The sequence below is a fragment of the Vipera berus genome, assembly GCF_964194415.1.
Source record: "Vipera berus genome assembly, chromosome: 3".
Taxonomy (NCBI): Eukaryota; Metazoa; Chordata; class Lepidosauria; order Squamata; family Viperidae; genus Vipera; species Vipera berus.
In genome coordinates this window covers 178,259,577-178,287,042 of record NC_138204.1, presented here as the reverse complement: position 1 = coordinate 178,287,042, position 27,466 = coordinate 178,259,577, and the positions used below count along the sequence as shown (strand labels likewise).

The 27,466-nt window shown below is 37.3% G+C and overlaps 1 protein-coding gene across 3 annotated transcripts in view; it reads left to right on the top strand.

The window, feature by feature from the left end:
* The first annotated feature begins 1,381 nt into the window (after positions 1–1,381).
* The window catches only part of NSMAF (neutral sphingomyelinase activation associated factor), a 45,137-nt gene continuing 19,052 nt past the window's right edge, over positions 1,382–27,466 (top strand). Inside the window, exons 1-19 of one of the 3 annotated variants that reach the window (XR_014026110.1) lie at positions 1,382–1,488; positions 7,088–7,177; positions 7,265–7,343; positions 7,430–7,494; positions 7,595–7,631; positions 9,349–9,399; positions 9,830–9,901; positions 10,800–10,847; positions 10,949–11,001; positions 11,585–11,714; positions 12,840–12,911; positions 13,432–13,540; positions 16,647–16,823; positions 18,069–18,148; positions 19,183–19,273; positions 19,366–19,429; positions 19,531–19,582; positions 25,307–25,427; positions 25,693–25,824. Coding sequence is in view for 2 of the 3 variants with exons in the window: in XM_081325153.1 (XP_081181279.1) it covers positions 1,436–1,488; positions 7,088–7,177; positions 7,265–7,343; positions 7,430–7,494; positions 7,595–7,631; positions 9,349–9,399; positions 9,830–9,901; positions 10,800–10,847; positions 10,949–11,001; positions 11,585–11,714; positions 12,840–12,911; positions 13,432–13,540; positions 16,647–16,823; positions 18,069–18,148; positions 19,183–19,273; positions 19,366–19,429; positions 19,531–19,582; positions 25,307–25,427; positions 25,693–25,824 (1,576 nt within the window). In the remaining variant the exon portion in view is untranslated. The remainder of the gene's footprint in view (positions 1,489–7,087; positions 7,178–7,264; positions 7,344–7,429; positions 7,495–7,594; positions 7,632–9,348; positions 9,400–9,829; positions 9,902–10,799; positions 10,848–10,948; positions 11,002–11,584; positions 11,715–12,839; positions 12,912–13,431; positions 13,541–16,646; positions 16,824–18,068; positions 18,149–19,182; positions 19,274–19,365; positions 19,430–19,530; positions 19,583–25,306; positions 25,428–25,692; positions 25,825–27,466) is intronic. The other 2 variants (XM_081325153.1, XM_081325154.1) reach the window with 2 other exon arrangements.

Genomic DNA, 27,466 nt, shown 5'->3' with positions numbered 1-27,466 from the left:
ATGTCTAAAGAAACTAGTATGTTGAACCTTACAAAGAGAAGGCTTAGATGGGACATGATAGCTGCCTTCCAATACTTGAAGGGCTGTCATGGGGAGGATGGGTTGATTTATCTCCAAAGCACCTGAGGACAGGACAAGAAGTAATGGGCAGGAGCCAGTCAGAGGGAAATCCAACATGGAACTAAAGTAGAAACTTCCTTTAGGGCAGTGAGAATAATTAATCAGTAGAACTGCTTGCCTCCAGAAGTTGTAGATACTTCATTGTTGGAGGTTTTCAAGAAAAGATTGGACAATCATTTGTCCAGGATGGAATAAGGAACCCTGTTTTGGATGAAGATTGGACTAGCTCACCTCCAAGATCCCTTCCAGCCTTATCAATTCTAAAAGGCTGACATCCAACTGGGGCAATGCACCTTTCCTCTGTTTATAAGTGAAAGCTTTCAGTTAAACATAAATATGCATTACAAATGTTAGAGTCAGAGATGAGAATAGTGTCACACCTTCTTGAAACAAACACTTTTCAGAGGTCAGATAGCAAAGCTGACACTGCTCCTTGCTCATTCTTCTAGAGCATCCTGTACAGATCAAATGGTGAATTAAAAATCTTCTTAGGCTGCAAATATCTGATATAGAGCCAACAGGAACAACTACTATCATTTTTTTCATCACATTTATATCCTGTTTTTCTTCCAGCTCAACCACAAACTCATCTCTTATGGCTAATGATAGACTCGAACCTGGGTCTCCTCACTCCCAGGTTTAATTTTTAACCACTACACTTCATTTGCCTATATCCTTTCAAATGCGTGCTAAGATGCCCATGGCTCAATTCCAGCTGCTCTGACATCTGTTCACGAACAGAGCAGGTGGGGGAGAAAGAAAAGGCAGAGGGGAAAAAAAGCACAGCAACTTTTTTTTTTTGCCCTTTCTTGAGTTTGCCTTTTTCAAACCGATTTTCCTCCAGATGTACCGGATGACAACTTCCACAAATACGAGTTGTAATTCAAGCCTTTCGAAAGCTGCCTGTTTGCGGAGGGAAGGGGGGCGACATCAACTACAACATAAATCATTGTTACACCCCACTCGGGTGTGCAGGCACACTGAACCGAGGTGGCTCTTGATCTTGCACATTCTTTACCCCAGAAAATCTACTGTGAGGGGAAGAGGGCAAGAAGAAACCGTCGAAGGCCATAATCGGCAGGGAAATCCCGATCTCCCAGAGGCAAGCGCACATGCCTGCCACAGGGCAAGTTTGCAGAAACGAAAGCCGGCCCGAAAACCAGCCGAGACAGCCGAGCCGACGCTCCTGCGGCGGTATAAATGGCCGGCGAGGGCCGTCTGCTGCTGGGCCCCTAGCGGCGAATGAAGTTTCTGCCTCTCGGCAAGTTCCTGGTGCAAAAGAGAGGCGCTGCGGAAGGAGGGTCGGCTCAGCTCCATGGCCTTCATTCGGAAGAGACGGCAGGAGCCGGAGTTCTACTCCAAAGAAAGGTGGGTGAAGGGCCCTGGATTAGCGCCGCGCACCCAGTTCCTCCAAGGGAAGGCGGCGGCTATGTCAGCGAAGGAGCAAACGCTCAGGAGCTGGGCCGCTCTGAACGCCGCCCCTCTTCCAGCGGTAGCGCCGCTGCTGTTGAAGCGCGCTCCGATCCGGAGAAAATTGAAAGTACCCAGCGGCTCTCAAAGCGGTTGGGGGAGCAGGGAGGGGAACCCGTCCCCAGAAGGCACGAAATCGCTATCTTGTTAATTATGTGCAAAGAAGCGAGAGAACCGGGAACGATTTGGGGGGCGTGGGGGCGTGAAAGAAGGGACTCCTAATGTTTGTGTGTGTGTGTGTGTGTGTGTGTGTGTGTCTGTGTGTCTGTGTTGTTCCTTTTGCTTAAAACTAGCATACGGTATCGACAACCTTCCTAGCGCCGTCCCGGTGCGCCCTATTGCGAGTCATAATCTTGCATTACGGAAGTGGCGTGGGGAACTGTTGTCTTGGGACACTGCAGTGTATGCACGTAGTTGTCCCTCCTCTTAAAGCTACAAAGGCTCCAATTCTAAAACACAGCAATTGGGGCGTAGGACGGTGTACGTGAATTTCACGAGATGTTGAAACATTGATTCGTTCAATAATATCGTTTCCCTCCGGATAAAATCGTAGAAACATGCTTCACGTTTTGTACTGCTTTGGTGTAGCCAACAAGACTACTATTGCATTGCGTACCACACGGGCCTTTAATTAAACAAATTACGGTTTATCAAAGCAATTTGCTGGATTGTTCTGAAGGCGATAGCACTACTAAGCTAAAGGGTGGACGTCTTAATTCATGTTTGTGGGTAGTGCAGCTTAACCAATGAATAGAAAATAGGATAACTTTGCAACTTTAGTTTCTATACATCAATCTCCTCAGTTTTGTCCTAGAACTGATTCTGGAATAATGAATGTTACGTAGTGTTTTATGTAGTATCTTTTTCTCGTTATTGTAGTGTATTTCTATACATTCAGAATAAACCCTTCCAGACAGGATTTTTTTGACAGAGGCAAGAAAAAACAAAGAATAATCACATTCTATAAATTCTGAACAAGTTTGAAAATGTTTAAAAATAAATGCTTTTTAAAAATTAAATAATTTGACTATCCATAGCTCATGTACCAGACCCAAATAGTAAGGTTTATGCAGAAAAGAAAATGAATCATACTACTTCAGATCTACTTTCTCTAACCCGTATGAAAGGTTATGTGAAAATTTCCTTATTTTATCCCTAAAATTACACAAAGTAGATTTTATTCATCACCATTCTCCCAGATTAAAAATAAGGAAACTAAAGTTAATTCCCGTGCCAGGTAGTTATGTCAACATCCTTAAGCAGTTAACGTTATCTATAGATCGTTCTCATCTTATGATCGCAGTTGAGCCCAAAATTACAGTCATAATAAGTTGAGGCACCTAGTGACCAGAAGTAATTTTCTGGCCTTTTCCATAGTGGTTCTTAAATGAATGCCATGGTCATTAACTGAACCACATTCATTTGAATGGGCATTTTTTTGCCAGAAACAGACCAAAAATAATCACAAAATATAGTCATGAGACCACAGAGCACCATGATAGATCTTAAGGCTAATTTGTCTGACACGCAGTCAACCATCAGCTTAGGTATTCATGCGAGTGAGATGGTAAGGGGTGCAAGTGGGAAAACATATCTCAAAATCATAGTACAAATGGCAAAACTGAGGTATTAGCATCTGACTTAGGGACACAAGTACAAAAGGACTGGATTTCCATTTATGATGTCACTGCATGCATTGCAAGAATTTTTGATATTGTGGTGTTAGAAGAAAATTCTGTTCTGCAGCCAGGTAAATAAGCATAGGATACCACCTTGAAGTGGAGGTAGAATCTAATTGACAAAAAATCAAATGATTCAGCTCTCAAAGTACCTACAAAATCAGAATACTGAGAGTAGTAATATTTATAGCAATAATGGGCTTTGATTGTGAAGTGTGTACATGTGTTAATTGAGGTCTCTTTGCCCTGGAGATCTGCAAAGTCTGGTGGAGAAAGTTATCTTTTCCCCTCTAGGATGTGTTGATCTTTTCTAGGTGTGGAATTTTATGTGGGGTCTTTGGTTGGGAACTGGTATAGGGGAAAAGTATTGTGATTAAAAGATTTCTGTATCTTTGAGGGATCTTGCTTCCTGACTGATTTGCTGGTATCGGAGGGCTTCCTGGGGATACTTCTTTTTCATCCAACATAGGGTGAAAAGGTTTAAGTGATTTTATATGTGGGTCATAGGAGTCTGCCTGTGGAATAGATAGAGAAGGGGGTTGATGTATGGCCTGTCTAGAAGAGGTATCATGGAGGCTTTTACCTTCCAAAAGTAGCTTGATGCAAGCATCTAGGTCAGACATGTCAAACACAAGGCCTGGGGGCCGGATCCGGCCCATGAAGTGGTTTCATGCGGCCCGCGAAGCCATCCTGGAAACAGTGGGGGAACAGCCCCCACTGCCTTGGCCCTGGCCCAGAGACCCTCCTCCTGCCAGAGACCCTCAGATCTGTCCCACTCCTGCCCAGGCCCCCATAGGCACCCTTGATGCCAACAATGTAGAGCTGGCCACGCCCACCCAGTAGGCCACACCCACTCTAGCACTCTAGCCATGCCCACCTAGTAGGCCATGCCCCACCCAGGCCACACCCACCCGGCCCCTTGAGAGCAACCGCAATGCTGATGCGGCCCTCAATGAAATTGAGTTTGACACCCCTGATCTAGGTTATCAGGCCTATAACTGGAAAAAACAGACCCTTTGCAATGTTCTTTTCTTATTATTCCGTGATAGCACATTTTCAGATATTCTTGTTAGATTGTTGTGGATATTCCAATCAATAAATATAAGTTAGAATTTTAGTGCACAGTTTTTTAATGTGTTAATCATCCATACATATTGTTTGAAGGTTAGGCTCTGGGTGTGAAATCTTATGCTAAGGTAAATCTATTAATTCACCAACCCTCTTTGGAAGAGTGTTGCTACATCCATTACAAATCAGTATCCATGCTGTGATATTTGTGCAGATTTTTGAAATTGGGATTTCTTTTATGATAATTTACTCATCAATATTCTAAAAGGGAAGATTGTATAGATTAGCAAGTTTGTATCAAACTACTTGGAAAAATTATGGTGTTAGGCAGTATAGTGATTACTGCTGTACCATTAAAGCTGAGCTCTAACAATTTACTTAATGTTTCAAGTTTCATTGGTAATGAAGCCCAACCTCTACAAGTTCAAAAATAGTAGTCTTATTGTGCTCTTGCTATTTTCTCTCTTCCATGAAGACTGAGTAAAAAGAAAAAAGCTGGGGAAAGTTCCCTGTAACACATGACATTCAGGATCTATCTTGCCTGGGAAGGAACTTTGTGATGGGGTCACCTGTTAAGATATTTTATTTAAAAGTACATACTGATTACTATGTAACATTCCAAATATTTATATTTACTATGTGAAATCCTGCATGAAATCCTTTCTTAGCAGTTCATAGTAACTGCATCCTTCAAAAACAATGTAGACTTGTTTCCATTTTTTATTGGATAAAAACAGAACAGGACAGTGGAAGTCAATACTCCTTGAAGAATAAACCACTAGTGAAAATAAAGTTTCTCAATTATCTTTTAGGCTGGGTTAGTAATTAGCTGGAATTTGTTAAAAGATTCTGCTTCATTATTATTTATTGATGTTATAAAAATGTTTTTTTTTTTCTTAAAGAGATACTTTTGTTACGATCATCCAAAATTTTCCAACATTAGACATTTTTTGTTATTACTGTTGGATGTATGTTTCTTTTCTGTTTTGTTTTTCTGTTTTATATTTTATTCCTATTGATAAAACATAATAAATATATACATAAAAAAGATCATCCAAAAGTTCTTCCCCTTGGATTGCAAACAAAATATTGTGTTGTGTGTACCAGATATCCTTAGTTATCAGATTTGCTTTCTGATCTGAAACTAAAGCACTTCCAACATGTGGTTACTTAAACACAGGGGTCTTCAAACTTCTCTGCTTTAAGACTTGTGGACTTCAACTCCTGGCTGTGGAATTCTGAGAATTGAAGTATACAAGTCTTAAAGCAGACAAGTCTGGAGACCCCTGCTTAAACACATCAGTGATGACTTTCACTTCCATGTCTAATTGTTTCCACTGCCAAATTACTTTTACTTTTAGGCAGGGTGGATAATAATGACTTTTTAAAAAAAAAATATAAAATTGGATTTTTTATTTAAATTGGATTTTTTTTATTTTTATCAACTTCATTTTAATAAAATGCTTTTGAAGTAAAAATCTATCTAAAGATAATTTTCTTTTTAAGATACATTAATAATTTAATTTATTCAGCATGAAATGGAGCTTAGTTATGTAGCATGATGCTGTATATTCTGCAATATTTACATTTTTGGTAAACTCATTGAATGAATCCAAGCTCTGCAAGAGGAGATAACATGCACTGCATTGATGCATTCACACAATTTCACAGTAACCATAGGATAAATCATAAAGTTCAGGAATAGTCCTTTATCCCATTGTTTTACAAATCTATGTACACTACAAACTGTATGATTGTTTGAAGAGAAATGCCAGTCTCTAAGTGTTTAATTAAAAGAATGAGTAGTTCTCCAACTATGTGTGACCTATTAACCTAAAATTGGTTCTGATATCACTGTTTTACTAACCTGACAGCTTATTATTCTAAATAGGAAACCTTTGTTTTGTTTGCAAATAATAATATTAACGATTCTAACTACCAGCAAGAATGAGTCCTTACTTTTAAAGAGCACCTTTCATTTCAGATCCATCATGGCAGTGCCTGTTAGCGGGCATCCACTCATCTGTTGCCTGCCACGTCCCTCGGCTTGTTGTGTCACTGCTGCATCACCAACCATCCCATTAAAGTGAATGGGACTGTCGGTGAGTCAACAGCAGGTCAGAGGAGGAGCTGCTGCAGGACAGAAATGACAGTTGCTGTTTAAAAATTATGATTTAAATCAAGCCTTTTTACTAGTGATTTAAATCACGTTTCCTAAAAATCCACCCTGCTTTTTAGGAAACGTTCTTTACCTTTTAGCCAGAAGCTGCCTTCTTTGGAACACATCTAGCCTGCCCATCATGGCTGTAAGTCATGACAATTGTAAAATTACTGCCCTTTTCTGTGGTGGTGATCATTAAGCAAATGTCACAGTTGAGTGGCAGCTGAAGTAATTAAGCAAATGCCACAGCTATTAAGTGAACTAGTGGTTTGCTATGGGTAACGTTTTGCCACAAATCAGAAGTAAATGCCGGTTTTCAGCCAAATTGTTATAAAATGTGGTCACGTGATTGTGAGATGCTGCAAACAGCTGTAAAGATGGCCCAGTCACCAAGGGCTGAAATTTAGCCATTTGACTCGCAGAGCGGACAACTGCTGAATTGGGCCATAAGTAGATCTGAGGTTAGGTCCTTCATAACTTTGAACAGTCGCTAAGTGTCTGGTGATAAATCGAGGGCCATTTGTAATGCGTATTAGTAGCAAAGCACAGCTGAGTTCCATTAACACATTTTTTTATTATTTACTTTTAGATTTTCCTTACTACTCCTTAATCTGGAAGAGTACTACTTTGAACAACATACAGCTAATTACATTTTAAAGAAAGATGGCAAGGGAATAAGGTATTACACTCTTGATAAAAGGGAAAACATGAATATTGTGCTGCATCAAAATTCTGCAATAACTTTCTAATGTCTTCTAATGCTTAGGAAAATTAAAGGATCATTTAAAATCTGCTCAAAATCAGTGATATTTGAGCCTGATGAAATAAGCCACCCCATTATTAAGGTGAGTAGATTAGTAAGTAATGCCAAGAATTTTACTTGGTTTTAACATCAAACTCAAATGATTTTTTTCCCTGTAAATTCACGTAGATTCCTTTGAGAGATTGTGTTAAAATTGAAGCACCAGAAGATAGTGGGAATTATTCCTTCTCAGGGTAAATGCTTTTAAAGATCTGTTAAACACTTAATTGTTTAATATCAATATAACTGAATAGTGTGATAATTATTTTCTTTTTCCCCAAATCTGTGTTTTAGTGGTACTTCTGGGCAGATCACTATTTTATCTAGTCAAGTAAGTAATGGATAATCTAAAAAGTCCTTGTTTACAGCTTTTTAAATGTCATTTTTAAATTAAAATGCAAATTCCTGTTAAATTTTTTTAGAGTTTTGCCTTAATCTCTGAAAAGGCTTTTAATTCACACCAAATTCCATTTGTTATCAAATTTGTATTTAGCTCAAGACAGTTTTGAAACTTTCATCATAATTCATACCGAAAAATTACTCCAGAAGCAATGCTTGATGATGATTTATTGGTTAACACTGGAAAGATAATAAAATCAGATTTCTGTTGTATAAACTTAAGGGATATAAGAGATTTGTCAAATAATAAGCATAATAATACATAAGGAAGGTCAGTGAGGTTATGTAGTGTAACAATAGGTGACTTTGACTTTAGCTCTGCCATTTGAACAATAGTGCTACAGTGGGACATAAATCATGAATATCATAAGATAAGCACCCCTGGTTGAACACTGCCAGACTGAATAAAACCGGTTTGCCTCAAAAATGTAGATTCACACAACCCTGTGAGAAAAAACTTCTCAACTTTGAACAGCAAAGCTTTTGCTGTGCCCCAGACTCATTAGCTCAGGGAGGCAAAATATTTTTATCATAAACCTTTGCACAAGCAAATATTTGTTTTAAGTTCTTCAAAGCAGAATTATACAGAGAAAAGTAACATGGTATTAAGAAAAGAGACAAGAGATCTGATAGCAAATGGATAATGGATATAAAATGGATAAAGGATAACATCAGTCTGCATGCTTAATAAGTTCATAGGCAACGGGGAAGAAGATATTTTTATTTTCTTCACTCAGGAATAGATTAGCTGCATGCTTAGCACGTAAGAAGTAAAATAATACTAAAAAGGGAAGCAACAGGAAGCTCAGATAAGATCATGAAGCCAAAGAGTAGTTCTATGACAACAAAGATCAGAATGTGTCAGAATATCAAATATTCTCTTCTATCAAGATCAGAATAGTTAAAGCAGTGGATTTACTAGTGATACTGTATGGATGAGAAAGTTGGACATTGATGGATAACTTTTAACTGCAGCTTTGATTAGGGTTATTAAGAGTATCATGGGCTAAAAGAAGAACCAATCAATTAGTCCTGAAGAAAAAAGGTAGTGAGGCAGTGATTAATAAGCAAAAACTGCAGATGATGGACTAGAAAAAATAACTGCTTGGCATGATTGGAGGAAATGAAAAAAAGGGAAGGCAATGGAGAAGATAAAAGGTTCAGGAATATCATTTGAATGTCAGAACAATAACTGTGATTTGCCACTATGTATGGAGAATGGCTGGCTGGGGAATTCTGGGAGTTGAAGTCCACACATCTTAGAGTTGCCAAGTTTGAGAAACACTTCACTAGAGAAACATCAAAATAGAGGATGTTTGTCTATAAAGTCATCAGGATTTGTGTCTGACAATGACATTAACTATAGGGAAATGTTTAACTTTTCAATAAAGACAAAGTTAAACTAGGTTCACAGTGAAATATTAGCCTACAATTTGGTTTTAGTTTATGTAAAAACTATTTTAAAATTAAAATGTAATTTTCATTTAAAATGAAAAGAGAAAAGGTTAGGAACATGATCTGAAGAGGAACTTTCTGAACAGTTACTATTCATATATTCATACTTTATAAGCTTCCCTGCACTTCTGATAATATCTAATAGCTACAATATATTACAGAAATAAATACTAAACAAGTTTCCTTTTCTGAAGGCTTTTCTCACTAAAGAACAAAATATCATTGCACCCTTTAAAGCCAAAAGAGTAAGTATATATTTTTCTTCCATTCAAAAAAACAACAACCAAATGTTACGTAATTAAATGCTTTGTCTCTGGAAAAAAATATATCATTTTTTGAAAAATAACTGCGTGTGTTAGTATTTAGACATATTCTTGTTTTTAATGTAAAAGTATTAAAGTACCTTTTAATAGTCTAGGATATGAACTGTTAAATAGGTGAAGTTTACAAACTATGTTTGATTTACCAAATGTCATAAACAAGAAAAAGAGTAATAAGAAACTGGAGATACAATATAGCAGCTAGGTTAGAGTATCAGAACTAACAGGGATTAAATCTAGAATTAGTTTGGATAGAATACAGATACCAAACTAGACCCTTTCCTAGTTTGAAGAGGTTGTGTGGGGTTTAACTACAGTGGGTTGTAATATAATTTTAATTATCTCTTTTTGTTAGGGTGAAACTAAATATGTATTTGAACTGGATGTTGCTGGAAAAGTCGAAGATGTCACACAAACACTTCACCAAGTATGAATAGATGTTGGTTTTGTTACTGCCTATAGCATGTGATTTATGTGATACATTGTGTGATGTCACGTGACGTCGCAAGTTTGACATGCCTGCCATAGAGCAATCTCTGGTGCAAATGCTGTTGAAAATTAATAGACATTTATAGAGTCACAGTTCCAGGCAATCAAACAAAGGAGAAGTTTATATTGTTGTTGTTGTTGTTTTTCATTTGTAACAGTAATGGGTTTATCTCTGCTTAGAAAATCTGTGCTTACTAATCATGAACTAGTAGCAGCACCTAGCCAACTTTAAGTGATTTTGAAAAGACTAAGCAAGAATGTGATCTGATTTGTATTTACATGGGTAAATTTCTTGCTCTGCCAAGGAATCTACATGAATGCATCTGTGTAAGCACCAGAGTCAAACTTGAATCAAGGGAAACATTACTGTTGAGAATAGTACCGATTAGGGCAGAATTCTTATGAATGCATGCATATAGATGGATGTATAAAAATCTTGGTAAAGTTAAATTAGTTAAGAATCTATATCAAGAAATGACCTCTCAGTGAATGCATGAGACTCTTTGGGGGCTTTTGCTACAGTTCTTAAGTTTTTATCATTTCAAAGTGGTTATTACATAGGCTAATAGTTTTCAGCAGTTATTATTGGGGGGGGCTCTTGATGATATAAAAAGGGGTTCCTGAGGGGTATATGTGGCCCTAAAGCCATGAATTGTGGCTCTTGATTTATGATTTATGATTATATATGTCTGTTGTGATGCAAGTCTGTAGATGAAAATGGATGTAATTGAAAGTGGGTAATTCTGACAGAAGTCTTGCCTGTATCTATGGTCTTCAAATCCCTTATATCTGGGAAAACATCTAAATTTCATTTGATTGCTTCTGTTTTTTCACAGTTATACAGAGCATCGCACCTGGACAAACTAGGGGACCAGGCTGCTATGGTAAATATGTAGCAGAGATGCAGTATTAATGAAGGGAAAATTGTGACAATCTTATTTGTATTAAAAATGTAAAGCTGATTATTGTTATTATTTTAAATCAGATAACTGCTATTCTACAGTCACGTTTGGCCAGAACATCATTTGATAAGAACAGGTATGTTTATGTTGATTCAGGAAATTTCTCATCTTAGTTTCTAAAAAGAAATTAACATGCTTAGGTAAATATGAAAAGCAAAGAGTAGATCAGCAATAGGAATCTATTTGTTGCCTAATATCGATTTACAATATTTTCTCAATATATGTTTTTCTTACTCTGATGAATTCTGAATTTTTGAATCGCTTATTTCTGTGACAAAATAATGATAACCAAAGAAGTGTAAAATATGCTTGGAGACACCCTTTGTTGGTTCATGTTTTGTTCTGCATTCATGTAGAAGGGGAAAAATCTTTCCTTCATCATGTTCTCCTTGGCAAAGCTTGGTTATTGGTCTTAGCTATCTTGAAATGCTTTTACAAATGTGTTCAGTTTTTAGGTGGATTATACCTCCTAATATGCTAAGCAGCAAAAATTTCACGTGTTTACAATATAATGTAAAGTAGATTTCACACTGGTTGTTATAAAATATGTAAAGTAATAAATATTATATTCTAAAAACACATGTAAAGGTGTAATAGAAAACTGATGTTCTGATAAGGAATAAGTAGAAGCTTACATGGATTCTCTGTCATTTGTATAGATTTCAGAACATTTCTGAAACGCTACATATGGAATGTAAAGCGGAAATGGTCACTCCATTGGTAACTAATCCAGGACACGTATGCATCACTGATGCAAACCTGTATTTCCAGCCTCTCAGTGGATATCCTGTGAGTAACTTGCATTTTCTAGACTTCTGCTATTAAAACCTTGATAAGTGTGCTAGCAAAATGTTCTCCATGTTTATAGAATATGTTCTTTATTTGGCCCTTGGATAAAATCATACAGTTTAGTCTCCTATAAGTTCTGCTTTTAATGCAAATGAAACAACCGTGTCATTTCCCCTAGATGCTATATTTCCCCAGGCTGAGGAAAACTAGTTTCAGCTTAAGTCTGCTTTTTAGAAATATCCATGTTATAATTAAAGGTAACAAAATTAAAGCACACATACAAGTACTGGCCAAGTAATACACTGCCCCATCAGTGGTGGAAAACTAGTGTTCAGTCAATTCCTAATTGGTGACTTACAGCACTGGATCCATCCAACTATTGTTGTGTCAAACTAGCAATAAAGAGGACAGGCTTATATCACTTCATTAAGGCTCAATGATGCCATGAAGATGCTATGAATTAATAGATGGAAAATGGCCTTAATGGCTATTCTGTTACACACTAATGATTCTAGAACACAAGAATTGGGATGCTATGTTCTACATATGTAGATTTCCATTGGCATTTCTGTTGGCATGCAGATTTTCATTGGCATCCATCTGGGTTTTCTGATACAATAAGTTAAATGCTTCTAACTGTTGTCAAGGTACCAAACTATCTCAGTTAAGAAAGTCAAAGGGTTCTTTGACTAGAAAGTAGATTCATGTATTTAGAAAGTAGAACTAGAAAGTAGATTCATGTATTTCCTTATGGGAAGCCATGGTATCTTCTGCTCACGTGTACATTTAATAATATCACACAAAGTTTCTATACTGTGAATCTGTCCTTAACATTGAGAAGAAGTTAACTTAATTTTTAATTAGCTTCCTCAGATAACAAATAGCTGGCTGTTTCCAGAACACATACAGATTACTGAACAGTCACAGAGGTAGCCTCTCTAAATTAACATAATTAACCCATCCTGTTAAAAAAAAATCCCAGCAACCCTCCAAAATGGTCTTTTCTTGGATGCAATATTGAAATTCACTGTTGGTAAAGTGCTAGAGAAGAAAATGCATCTTCTGTCTGGAACACGTGAGTAAAACTGGAAGAAATGTGTAATCTTTTCAATTCTTTCCTTACAGAAACCTGTGGTACAAGTGACACTGCGTAGTGTCAGACGCATCTATAAAAGAAGACATAGCCTGTCACCTTTGGTAAGATAATACTTGCTTTTGATCCTTGGTATCATAGATGTGCTTCATGGGTTTAAATTTAGCTATTTCAATTCCTGAGGGAAAAAGTTTTACACAGTACAAAATCTTTCTGGACTTAGTGGAGCCTGTTTCACACAACTGATACAAAATTACATTTTAATTGAATTTCCTAGCAACTTTATGGAAAACCATTTAACAGATTCATGCATTATATAATCATATATTCATATATTATATAAACAAATGTGCATCTCGTTGTGGAAAGCTAGGTTATTGCTTTGATCTTGGAAGTATTTTGGTAGTGATAAAGGCAATAATTTAACCAAGTGCTTGCCTAGTAAAAATAAATTAATTGCGGTGACTTTTTATGCTATAAAAATAATCTAGACATCAGTTTTGCTATTTTGAAAACAATAAGAATCAGATATCTATGCTTAACATCTGCTATATGGATTCTGAATAATTCAGTAATTTTGTTAACTTCATTACATGTTATTTTTATCTCTTTTTAATTTTCAAGGGTCTGGAAGTATTTTGCACTGAAAATGATTTATGTTCAGACATCTATTTGAAATTCTACAACACTGAGGACCGAGATAATGTCTATTTCTACGTGTCAACTTATTTAGGTTTCAACAACAATTCTAATAAATAATATAATGTGTAGGGGTTGGGAATCAGACTAACTTCAGCTTTTTGTATAGATTTAGCTTTTATAGGAGATTGGAAGTATTGCCTAGAAAAAGAGCTCTTTTTTATTTTGTGGAGATAATAGCAGATTCTTAGTACCATCTTTAAATTTGTGTAGGATTAGCAGAAGAAAGCCACTGAAAGGTGAGAATCAGGCAAGGAGAGTTCTATATCTTCCATATGTTGTCATTTGATAATAACCCTGTCTATATAATCAGAAGAGCAGCTTTAATATAAGCAAGAAAAATATTGCAACTTGGGGCAAATAACAAAGATATTTTGATTAAGGCTTCCATTGTTACCTATGGCTTTTTCCCTAATATTTTTTTAAAAAAATAAAAAAATACTCTTGGCCAATAATTTTGATTGGCAGATAGAATTATGGCAGAATGTATTAACAAACCAATGTATTAACAAACCCAGTGTATTAACAGCCGAACTCACTTGAAACTTCAAGTAACAGAATTTACTTGTCTTTGTTATAGTGATCATCCCAGGCATAGACCCATAAAAAGTAGCAATAGCAATAGCACTTAGACTTATATACCGCTTCACAGTGCTTTACAGTCCTCTCTAAGCAGTTTACAGAGTCAGCATATTGCCCCCAACAGTCTGGGTCCTCATTTTTACTGACCTGAGAAGGATGGAAGGCTGAGTCAACGCTGAGCTGGTCAGTATTGAAGGAATTGAACTCCTGGCAATGTTAGCAGAGTTAGCCTGCAATACTACATCCTAACCACTATGCCACCATGGTTCTTATTATGTAACTATAATAGTAACTATTATGATTTTTTTTGCTGGAATGTTATGCCTATTTTTTATTTTGTTTTTGTTAGAAAACTACTGCTGAAGACTTTACAAACCAGTAAAAACTGAATTTTAAGTGAATTTGGAAGCCCAGCATTAGCACAAGAGCATGGATAGAGAACAAACATTAGACCTGTATTAACACTTCAGAAGTAATACAGAAAAGGTGGTTCAGAATGTGCAACTCTCTAGACCAGCCAGTTTTTTCCTGCAGTTGCACAACTGCCTTATGGAGCTGCCATGCGATATATGTAGTCCTCAACCTAAGACCACAATTGGGACTGAAATGTACATTGCTAAGCGAAGGAGTAATTAAGTCAATTATGCTTGACTTTACAAGTCTTTTTGCTGTGGTCAGTAAGTGAATCATCATGATTGTTAAATGAATCACAAGGTTGTTAATGAATCTAGCTTCCTCCATTGCCTTTGCTTGTTGGAAATTCACAGTTGGCGATCACATGACCCCAGGATACTGAACCTTAATAAATGAACGCTAATTCCTAAACTCCCAAACTTCGATCAAATGAACGCATGGATATTGTGACAGTAGTAAGTGCACGGACTCGTCATAAATCACTTTATTCAGTGCCTTGTAACTGAATGGTTGGTAAATAAATAGTCATAATCCAAGAACTACCTATATTTGGAAAACGTGCTGATTTAAAAAGAAACAGGTGGCACATTTTCATCAATTTCTTGGAACTGAATTTCATATCTCTTACAAGCTAATAACAAAATTCAGCAAACCAAGTCAAACCATAAATGTAGTAGCATTGGAATAACTCAGCAGTACCAGCAACACTTCTGTCTGAAGCAAATGAATCATAATAGTTACTATTATAGTTATTATACTATTATTATTATTATTATTATTATTATTATTATTATTATTATTATTACATTATAGTTATATAATAACTATAATATAATGGTACAATGGTTAGAATGCAGTACTGCAGGCTACTTCTGCTGACTGCCGGCTGCCAGCAATTCAACAATTTGATTCTGACCAGCTCAAGGTTGACTTAGCATTCGATCCTTCCGAGATCAGTAAAATGAGGACCCAGATTGTTGGGGTCAATATGCTGACTCTGTAAACCACTTAGAGAGGGCTGTAATGTTTTCTCCTACATAACAATCTTTGTATTTGGCTATATTTTTCAATCTCAACCCATCTGCCTAAAAAACAAAAGTGGAACATGAAAGCACCTATAGTTAATTTGCATGAAATCTAACTCCCCCACAGGAAATTTGTTTTTAAAAGGCAGCAACATATCTACTAGGAAGGCAGGCATGAAGTGCAGAGAAATCTTCATTTATGCAGAAGAAGAAGCTGAACAAAGCCCACAACAGCTCTTATTGCTTTGTCATAGTTGTAGGAGCTGTTGCTTTTGTCCAACATTTGATCTGATTTAAATCAATACTGCTGGGGAAAAATTTAATAATTCAACCCAAGCCACAAAGCTAATTCCTGACACAGCATTTGAAACAAGAAGTATAAATAGCCCTTACAATGGATTGGCTTTAATATAAATCTTGAGACACATGAAAAACCTAAAACGTGAGCTCAGAATATTTAGTACACTACAACAAAAGATGTTGAAGGATAGGAGGGCAGCTATGTATGGTGTAATCCAAAATCAAATGAGGTATGAGTATGGTCAGTGGGATACTAAAAGACAAGTCTAGTCTGGATTAAAAGCAGCACATCAAAATGTGAGCAGGGTCAGGATAAAGAAGGATAAAGTCCTTAAAGAAGGGCTAAACAAAATCGTTAATATAACTGATTTTATTCCCATCATATTACATTAATTTGTGTATTTTAATACAGGCAAATTATCTTCTCCATCATCACCCATCCCAAGATTTTCATTGTTAACTTTTTTGTCATGAAATTTCCATGGAAGACAACTGCTTAGAAAACAATTACTTAGAAAAAAATAGTGGAAGATTTCTTTTAATCATTGCTCATTTTTATATTAGCAAGTAGACATGCACAGAATAGGGATGGCAAGATACAGTAATTATTTTGTGGGGTACAGCTTCACCCATTTCTCATAAATCAGTGAATACTTGTTGTCAGGTGAGTGATCTACCTTATCTGATCAGTGATGAACGATGGCTCTACAAGCTTTGTTGGATAGAAATTCAGCCTGATGCATGATGCATGGAGAGCCTTAATTGCAAATTACATTTATTTCTTATTTGCATTCTGTCACATTTTCTGTATCTTTCTAGAAAATCATATTACAGAGCACACTGCGGAGAGCTACATGTTACAATGGCAACGAGGGCATATCTCAAACTACCAGTACCTTCTTCATCTCAATAATCTGGCTGATCGGAGCTGCAATGATCTTTCCCAGTACCCTGTCTTTCCATGGATCATAGCAGATTATTCTAGCTCAGAACTAGGTAAGAGTTCTTTGGAGACAAGCAAAGTAAATGCAATGGGACAATCCAGACCAGGTACCCTGAGCAGTTGGAGGCTTGTGCTATCAGTTCATTTTCTCAAACTTCTGTTTCCAAAATGGAATAGTGTTTAGTAGCAGTTAGCATTTTCAGTTGGTTTTTTAAAGTTGGTTTAAAGTTGGTTTTAAAAAATTGCACAGCCTGCTGCTTACTTTGCTGCATTTAGACTTTCAAACGACTCCTTGGGGAAATACAAGTCAGGAAACATTAATAACCTGGGGCACGAAGATAAGAGATTCAGTATTTAGTGAATTTAGATTCAATGTTGCAAAAATCCATTCATTTCAATTAAGGTTCCACAATTTGCACTGTAAGCACTAACTTTGATATGTTATTCATAGAAAGTAAGGGTCTTGAATAGATTGGGAAGGGTGGCTTGCATATATGTTTTCTGCTTATCTAAGAGAAGAACTAAATAAGAGCTGTTAGCATATTTTTTTAAAAAAGATTGATTGTACCTTTTCAGTATAGTTTTGAATAAAGTTACATGATATCTAAAATCCAAAAAATCTAATTTCTTTGAATTTTCAACTTGAAGAGAGCATAAAAATGTATATCTTACCAAAATAGCGTGCAAAACTAAAATAACCTAAAATGGATAATTGTGCATAGAAAACATATATTTCCAGAAAACATATATTTTATTTTTAAATTGGTTATTTTAAAATCAGTTAAAGAAGAATCTGAATGAGATAAAAATAAATGTTAAAATATTAAAACATAAAATAGAGGGGAAAAAACCTGTGTTCATGAAGTATTTGTCTTTTGGGTATAAGAAGTTAATTACAAAACTGGAAATGGGGTGCAATTCACTAAATATATGCTTGCTGGTTTGATTGTGAAGTGAGAATTGGTCTAATTTTTCCATAAAATGATATATTTGAGGGATGAAAAAAGTCTACTTTTCCACCAAAGTAACTACAGCGCAGGTATCTGAAAAAACAAAAATGTTCAGTGAAGTTTTTTTCACTATACTGAAATTATTGGAATCAGTAAACCTGATTCCCTTCTAGCTTTATAGCTAAATATGCAAACACATTAGTCCAAATTCTTCCCAAGGATTACAATTATGCTTTAAAGTATAGCTCCTAATTAGCCTTGATATCTTAAATTTTGTCCATACGCATTAGAAAATAAAGTTGTCATATCATTGTTAATAATATAATATATATTTCCATTTTTTTATAGATCTAACAAAGCCCGAAACATTTCGTGACCTTAGTAAACCTATAGGTGCACTAAATAAAGAAAGATTGGAAAGATTACTGGTATGTAGAAAAACACCTTGTTTGTATATGTGTGTGTGTGTGTGTGTGTGTGTGTGTGTGTGTGTGTGTGTAAATTAGTTAAAACAACTTTTTTGTTTATTGTATTTTAAGTATAGTTTTTTCTAGTGAAATGTTTCAATTTGTTATAAAGGATAGATGCAAAACTGCTAGAATACTGGTTTTAGAAGTAATTGTTAAAGAATGTTACTTTATCTGTACATATTTGAGAGAGTCTAATTTCTGGTGGGATGTGAAGGTGATTACTTGGTAAAGGTATCCATATATGAGTACAAGGAGATGTAGTGAGAGAAAATGAGAAAGCAATAAAAGGACTGGAGGTATAGTGGCCCTTCAGGTGTTCCTAAATTAAAACTCCCCACACCTCCATCATTGCACATGTATTAAGCAAAGCTGCTATTTTTTGTGGTTCAGCAATATTTAGAATGTTTTTCTCAAGTCTGTAGTTTGGCTATTATAATTAGCTATTATCTAGGTGTAAAAAGCATCTTAGCTCAAAAGTTTATAAGTGATATATTTAGGTTGGACTATGATTTCTTAGACTGTCAATAAAAAGTTAAATATGTGAATATTTCTAACTATTTTTTATTATAAAGCAAGCCTATTTTACCAAAACATTTTAGTATATACAAGAGAAGGGTAGAAAAGACTAGGTTAGAATATCTTTCTAATGTTTTTATATGCAGGTTGCAGTGATTTGATAGGTATTTTTTCAAATATTTTAGGATCAGATTATACTGTACATATAAAGAATCTTTTTTTACTGGACATGGGGAAGAATTCATCCAAGTAGTCCTGGAGTTAAGCATGTCTGAAATATAATATATTTTGGAATTGTTCCCTGTAGCAGTCCACTGAGATTGAATATATGGTTGTGTCAGTGACTCATTTCAGTCATGGAACAATGTGCACAAATAATATAAACTCCATGTAATTACTATAGAAGAATTTTATCACTGAATTGATTCTCCCCATTTCCCCCCCCCCGTGCTTTTTTGCCTTTTTTGCACTGATAGGTACGTTATAAAGAAATGCAAGAACCAAAATTTATGTATGGCAGCCACTACTCATCACCAGGTTATGTTCTCTTTTACCTGGTCAGAGTTGGTAAGATATATGCAGAAGTATTTTAAAGAATATCATTATAGTAATTGAGTGAATATATATATATATATATATAATCTCTTTTGTTTTTATAGCACCAGAGCATATGCTTTGCTTACAAAATGGAAAGTTTGATCATCCTGACAGAATGTTCAATAGGTTAGTTCTAAATTTCGCAACCAGTTCAGTTAACTTTTATGTTTGTCACACAGTGTTGCTTTAAACTACAACTGGTTATTCTTTGTACTATTCTTATCTAGTATTGCAGAAACCTGGAAGAACTGTTTAGATGGCGCAACAGACTTCAAAGAGGTAAATTATCTTCTTGTACTTCAGTCTGTAGTAATTGGTTTTCTTTATGTTGCTGATTGAGATGCTGCAGATATGGCATCTAAAAATGAATTTCCATCTAATCTAGGAAGTTACCCCAACTTTTGGGGCCTATCATACAGAAAATCCCAAGTTGTTAGCATCCCTAGTTATAAGACTAAGATAATAAATGATACTGGATTTCTTCTAAAGACCTGCAGCCATGGAATAAATTCAATGTGACAAGCTGAAATATACTTTTATTATTCACTGAGAATTTTGCCTGATAGACGCTTCATGTTTATCATATTACAATAAGTCATCATGAGCCTGATGTTCCAGAATGTGATCTAAACATCTGTTAGATGTTTAAATAAAAACAATTTGAATCAACATTTGAAGCCAAAAGATATGTTGTATAATGAATGTTGGTAATTAAATATCCCTTGCTATGGGTAGGTAGAACTATAGATTACATTAAGTGCTACCGTGATTGAAGTGGTATAAACACAGTTGAAATAAGCTTTATAAAACTTGGGCTTTCTTTTGTAACATATAGCAACTTTTATCTATGTTGTTTTTTTTCTGCCAAAAAATAAAACATAGGCTTTATGATATCAGTAATGGCATGACATCTTGAATAGAAAAATTGAAGGATATGTCTTCAACATCATTGCCATTTTATATATAATCATTTCAGTTGCTGGCTTTTATCGAGCAGCATAGTACTTAGTGGAGTTTCAATAATACTCATGGGATTGGGAAAGCAATCTTCATGATCTTTTATCTTCTTGGAGGCTCTATAAAGTTGAGCTAGAGGGCATAAAAGCCATTATAGGGAGAAATGAAAATATTTTCCATTCCTGTTTCCCATATTAAAAAGCTTGTGTTGTGTGACAGAAGCATGTAATATTGAGAAGGGCACAAGGCAAGGGTGTCCGTTATCGCCCTTGTTATTTGTGTTAACATTAGAGATATTATTGACTAAAATACGGAATTCGGAAAAAATTAAGGGGATACAAATTAGAGATCAGGATTATAGATTGAGAGCATTCGCAGATGATCTGGTTGTTACAGTGACTCAGCCAGAGAACTCTGTTGTGGACCTGATGGAGATAATAACACAATATGGGAAGGTTTCTGGATTTAAAGTTAATACACAGAAAACCAAAATTATGGCCAGAAATATGACAGTTTCGCAAAAGGCTCTCTTAGAAGGACTAACTGGATTTGAGATTGTTAAAAGGGTTAAATATTTGCTTTTGTCACCCTCTAATACAAAGTTATATAAAAATAATTATGAAAAACTATGGGGGAGAATTCAAAAAGAATTGGAGAGTTGGGAAAAATTGCAATTGTCTTTGTTGGGATGGATTGCAGCAGTGAAAATGAATGTCCTGCCTAAATTTTTATTTTTATTTCAAATGATACCGATTCTTAAGAAAGATTCTAATTTGGAGGAATGGCAGCGAGGTATCAATAAATTTGTGTGGGCAAGGAAAAAGCCACGAGTTAAACTTAAGATTATGCAGGATACTCGTGAGAGAGGTGGGCTTAAAATGCCCAATTTTAAATTATATTATGAAGCTGCTGCATTAGTAGGAATAAGTGATTGGATTAATTTGACACAAGAGAGATTATTAAATCTTGAGGGCCATGACTTGTTGTTTGGCTGGCATGCATATTTGTTGTATGATAAGAAGGTTGACAATGTGTTTAGAGTGCATATTTTAAGACAGGCATTGCTGAGAGTCTGGAAGAAGTATAGACATAAGTTAGATTGCAAGATACCACTATGGGCAATTCCAAAACACGCAATAGAAAATATACATGCTGGTTTCAAACATGATGTGACTACGTACAAGGAGATCCTAAGTTTGGAAAGAAATGTCTGGTGTTTGAAATCATATAGCCTCTTGCGAGAAGAGAAGGTTGTTCAAAACTGGTTTCAATATACTCAGTTACGGGCCAGGTGGAAAGAAGACCAGAAAAATGGTTTTACAATGACTGATGAAAATTTGATAAAGCAAATTAGAAATCAGGGACCCGCACATATTAAACGGATATATCTTGCGCTGATAGAGATTGATTCGGAAACAGAACTTGTTAAGGATTGTATGATAAAATGGGCCCAAAACATCCAGGAAGTTATCACAATGGACACGTGGGAAAAGATTTGGGTGAGGAACGTAAAATTCACACAAGCTCAAAATCTAAGAGAGAACTTTTACAAAATGTTTTATAGATGGCATCTAGATCCTAAAAAGCTTGCAAGTATGTATCCGAATTATCAGCCTAAATGTTGGAGGTGCGGTGATGAAGACGCAACATATTTTCACATATGGTGGACTTGTAAAAAGGTTAAGGCTTTTTGGATAAAAGTCTGGTGGAACATGCAGAAGATTTTTAAACAGAGGATAAAGTTTTGTCCGCAACTTTTTTTGTTGGGAATAATTACAGATGCTACAGTTGTGGACACTAAGTTGATGTTGAATTTTATTACGGCAGCAAGACTTTTGATAGGTCAGTATTGGAAGAAAGAGGAACTGCCGACCATAGAAGAGTGGACTTTAAAGGTTTCCGACCTGGCAGAAATGGCGAAGATTTCGGCCTATTTGAAAGATCACTCGCAAGAACGCTATATTATGGAATGGAGAAAATGGATTGAGTTTATCCAGAACAAGTATAGGGTTAAGAAGTTTTATGTAGCATTTGAATGAGTCTTCTTTCTTTTTTTCTTTTTTTCTTTTAGTTTTTTTTATATATATTCAATATTACTAAGGTTTGTTTTATCCTATATAAGCTAGAGAGTGATGGATTTTAGAGTTTATGGTTGTTAGTATATGGTTGTTTATGATTGTTTTTTTTTATATATACCTTGTATTTAGCTCTGGGAAGTTGGGGGGGGAGGGGGGAGGGGGGAGAGGTAGGGGGGGAGGGAGAAGGGAGGGGGAGGGGGGGTTTTAAAGGAAAATTGTATGTTAAAACTTTTCAATAAAAAAAAAAAAGCTTGTGTTGTGTTCTGCTGAGTGTTTGTGTTTTAATGAATTCATGGAACCTTTGCATTAATATGTGCAATAGAGATCAACAACTTATCCGAGAGTTGGTTGAGGAGGAGCGTGCGGATCTGGCCTGCGTTACGGAGACCTGATTGGGTCCAGAGGGAGGTGTCCCTCTGACTGAACTTTGCCCACCAGGTTTCCATGTGCTTCACCGGCCTCGGGCTCAGGGTAGGGGCGGGGGTGTTGCGGTGGTTGTGAGGGAGACCTTATGTCTGCGGGAGGCTACCGTTGTTCAGATACTCGGGTGTGAGTCGCTCCTCCTGAGATGTGGCCCTGGGGCTCAGCTGGGGCTAGTGCCCTGGGGCTAGCTCCAGGCAGTAATAACTGCTTCTTTGAGGGAGGGTAGCTTCCCTGCTGCCTTGAAGGAGGTGGTGGTGAGGCCCCTCCTTAAGAAGCCTGCCCTCGACCCGGCTATTTTGAACAGCTATCGTCCGGTCTCCAACCTTCGCTTTTTAGCGAAGGTTGTTGAGAGTGTGGTGGCACATCAGCTCCCTCTGTTCCTGGAGGAAACTGATTATCTGGACCCATACCAATCGGGTTTTAGGCCCGGGTACAGCACAGAGACGGCATTGGTCACACTGGTGAATGATCTCTGGCGGGCTCGTGACGGGTTGTTCCTCTGTCCTAGTCCTATTAGACCTCTCAGCGGCTTTTGATACCATCGACCATGGTATCTTACTGCGGCGCCTCAGGGGGTTAGGAGTGGGTGGCACTGTTTTACAGTGGTTCTCCTACCTCCTGGGTTGTTCGCAGTCAGTGTTGGCAGAAGGGCAGAGGTCGGCCTCGAGGCCTCTCGTTTGTGGAGTCCCTCAGGGGTCGGTCCTCTCGCCCCTCCTGTTCAACATCTATATGAAGCCGCTGGGTGAGATCATTCATGGTTTTGGGGTGGGGTATCATCAGTATGCTGATGATACCCAGCTTTTTATTTCCACCCCAAACCAACCCAGTGATGCCCTCGACGTAATGTCCTGTTGCCTAGAGGCAGTTAGGGTCTGGATGGGGAGGAACAGGCTTCGACTTAATCCCGACAAGACTGAGTGGCTGTACATACCAGCATCTCGGGTAACCCAGTCTGTTCCATCTTTAACTATGGGGGGTGAGGTGTTACCCCCCATAGATAGGGCTCGCAACTTGGGCGTCCTCCTGGACTCACAGCTCAGCTTGGAAGATCATATAGGAGCTGTGACCAGGGGGGCTTTTGCCCAGGTTCGCCTGGTGTGCCAGTTGCGGCCCTATTTGGACCGAGATGCCCTACGTGCAGTCATTCATGCGCTTGTGATCTCTCGAATAGACTACTGCAATGCTCTCTACATGGGGCTGCCCTTGAGGACCACCCGGAGGCTCCAACTGGTGCAGAATGCGGCTGCGCGAGTTGTGATGGGGGGTCTCCCGATACTCCCATGTAACACCTCTGCTCCGTGAGCTGCATTGGCTTCCAGTTGCCCTCCAGGTGAGATTCAAGGTGCTGGTGATGACCTATAAAGCCCTAAATGACATGGGTCTGGATTATTTACGGGAGCACCTTTTGCCGGCATCAACTTCCCATCGTCCTGTGTGCTCCCACAGAGAGGGCCTCCTCAGGGTGCCATCGGCCAGGGAGTGTCGGCTGGCGGCCCCCAGGGGGAGAGCATTCTCTGTGGGCACGCCCGCCCTCTGGAATCAGCTTCCTGCTGAGCTCCGGATGGCCCCCGACCTTCGCTCTTTTCGCCACGACCTGAAAACCTGGTTATTTGAGCTTGCCGGCCTGGACTGAGGGATTGGGATTTTAAACTTTAGCATTTGTCTTGTTGGGGCTAACTTAACTTAATTTAATTTATTTTTTAACTTTGTATACCATGTTTTAACTGCCCTGTACACTGCCCCGAGTCCTTTGGGAGGGGGGCGGTATATAAATCCAATAAAATAAATAAATAAATAAAATAAACTGTAAACACATTCAAGAAAAGGTAGTTTTAGTGTAGCTTAAGATATACTGTGAATATATGGATGGTGGCTAATATAAATCTTTGTACTATGGAATCAAGTGTCAGTGGAGATTCTCAGTCATCCAGGTTATGATTGTATCAAAGGTGCTTTTTCAAGAGGCAACAGGACTTTCTTGTTTTTCTTTGTGGAATCAAGTGTGCTAAATTCACACACTTCGAGTTAATTTATTTCACTTTAAAAGATGGCCAAATAGACATTCACCTGACCAATCTGTTGCTGGCATGTAAGAAAGGATATCCAGTTTGGGCTGATATTTTAAAGTAAGAAATTAAAACCCCACAATACTTGCCACAGAGGTTTCCTGATGCCAACTGTAGCTGAATAGTTTACTTGGAGTAGTCTGAATCTGATAACTTCATAGTTAATGTGAATGCTGCATCTTTGATGTTCTGACATATTGGTGACAAATGCCCACACTTAAAAATAAATGGCCAATAGTGCATTCTACCAATTCCTACTGTGCATTCAACCCAAGAATGGGACTAGTGGTCTGTCTTCTTTTAGGAGTTAGTCAGGTTTGGATTTTCTTTTTGAAAGAGTGCGGTCTGCTGTGTGATAGTTCTTTGTGCTGGTTTAGAAGCATGAATAAGCACTAGTAAATGTTTTACTGTAATGCTGTTATGAATATAAATACAATTTTATTTCGTTGCTAACAGTTCCCCACTTTTCTTTTATCCAGTTAATCCCTGAGTTCTATGAAAATGATTCTAGTTTTTTATTAAATAATCTGAAACTGGACTTGGGGAAGACACAAGGAGGAAAGATGGTTGACAATGTAGAACTTCCTCCCTGGGCATCAGGTAAATAAAATTTTAGGTGTAACTATTATCTGGATTCTGCTCCAGAGATTTGCTGTCATACATTCCTTAAAGTTGTGAAATAATACCCATTTTTCTCCTATTCTGGGCTTTAAAGATGATTGCTACAAAATTCTGAATGCTGATTAATATGATTTCCCAAAGCTTCTTATGGTGTTTTTAATTAGTTTTTTAAGGGAGGCAGGAAAATGTGAATAGAGGCGTGCTGTCCACAACATGCAAGAAATTTGGATATTATTTATTTCAGATGCCAATGATTTTCTCCAGAAGAGTCAGGATGCTTTAGAAAGCCAGTATGTGTCAGAACATCTCCATGAATGGATTGATCTTGTGTTTGGCTATAAGCAGAAGGGCAATGAAGCTGTTGCAGCTCAGAATGGTAATTTTGATATAGATATTTAAAGTTCTTAAAGGTTATTTTTGCATTTCAGCTGTATGGTGTTCTCTTATACTAGGACTTCTTTGACACACTCTACCCGTTATTGAACACATAAATGTCATAATGTACCAAATTCTCTTCCATATCTATTATAAATTATAATGCTAATGAAAACAGATTCAAGAACTTTTTAATGGCATGATTCTAGATACGTTTTCTCAGAAATAAATTTTATTATGTTAAGTAATATTTGCTGCAAGGTAAATGTTTGTAAGTATTGCTAATTTTTGTTGTATGAGTCTTGCTTGATTATATCCTCATTAAATTTAAGGTTCTCTTTTGTTGAAGTTACAGTTATAGGTCATAACTGTAATCTTATATAAATATACATGGAAGTAAATTATATGAATTCTGTTTGGCTTGCTTCTGAATAGAGACAAATATGTTTCCATTGTAATTAAGGTAGTAAAATCCTTCTAAAGTAGAGCGGGTTGCTTATGTACAGTATTCATTAAGAAGCCAGTCAAAAAGTATCCACCATATCTGACTGCTACTTGAAGTAGCAATGGAAGTTCAGTTCTAAGACTTCTGCAATAAAACTTTTATATCATATACTTTGATTTAGTGGATTTGGATTAAAAAACAAACCCTGCTGGCTCCACTCAGTTGCTGCTAGGCACTACTTGGCTTCTAAGCTGCTGTTTGCTTCCTCCACTCTTTTCATTGTCTTCGGCAGCTTCTCTACCTCCCAGATCCTTAAGGCTGGATAATGATCCTACAAACATTCCTAGTTTCTGTTCCTTAAATACCAGGTGGCCTCCCTTCTGTGCTCAGTTTTTCACTAAAGTCAAAACCTGCTGGGTTTGTGGTTTCTGGAGTTGTCTTTTAGCACTGGACTGGTGCTCAAGCTGCCTCTTGGTTCTTGAATACAACTGTCCTTCCCTCCTTTAATAGATTTGGCTTTACTAGACATCCTGAATTAGCGTGAGGCAAGACCAGGAGACAGCAGGCACGTTTCTCAGACCTTTATTGAAGGGGAGCACTGGCTAAAGAACACGGCCGGGGTTCCCTGCTATTTATACATAACTTGGATAAGTAACAACCAATAACATTGCGGCGTTCTCCCACCGCGTGGCTGCGGCCAATCAGGCGGCGAGCTTGACAGCCGCGAGCTGTCAACAATTGCCGTGCCTCTGTTCAGCTGGTAGCAACATTTTGACAGCTTGGCGCTACTGCGCATGCGTGGCCTCCGGCAACTTGACAGCTGTCATTGAGCTGCACCTGCGCGGCCGCCTTTTGACAGCTGTCACTGTCAGCCGGTCGCTGCGCATGCGTGTTAGTGAGCGGCAGCCCGTTTGACAGCTGTCAGCGTGCTGCCGCGCTTTTCTCCTCACGGTGTTTATGTAAAATGTGATTTGTTCAATACACAACACATCCCTTCACATAATCAAAGCTTGTACCTCTGAGAAGTAAGTAGTGTAAGCCTTCAAAGGCACTGTTAGCATTGTCTGATAACAGATAATTGACAGAAGGAGGAGAAATGGGTTAAAATTCTGTTTCAGAAAGCTAGACCAATATTTATATAGCACAAGGTATCTAAGTGTTAGAAATTTACATCATCAGAGATCATAAAGAGAAGACT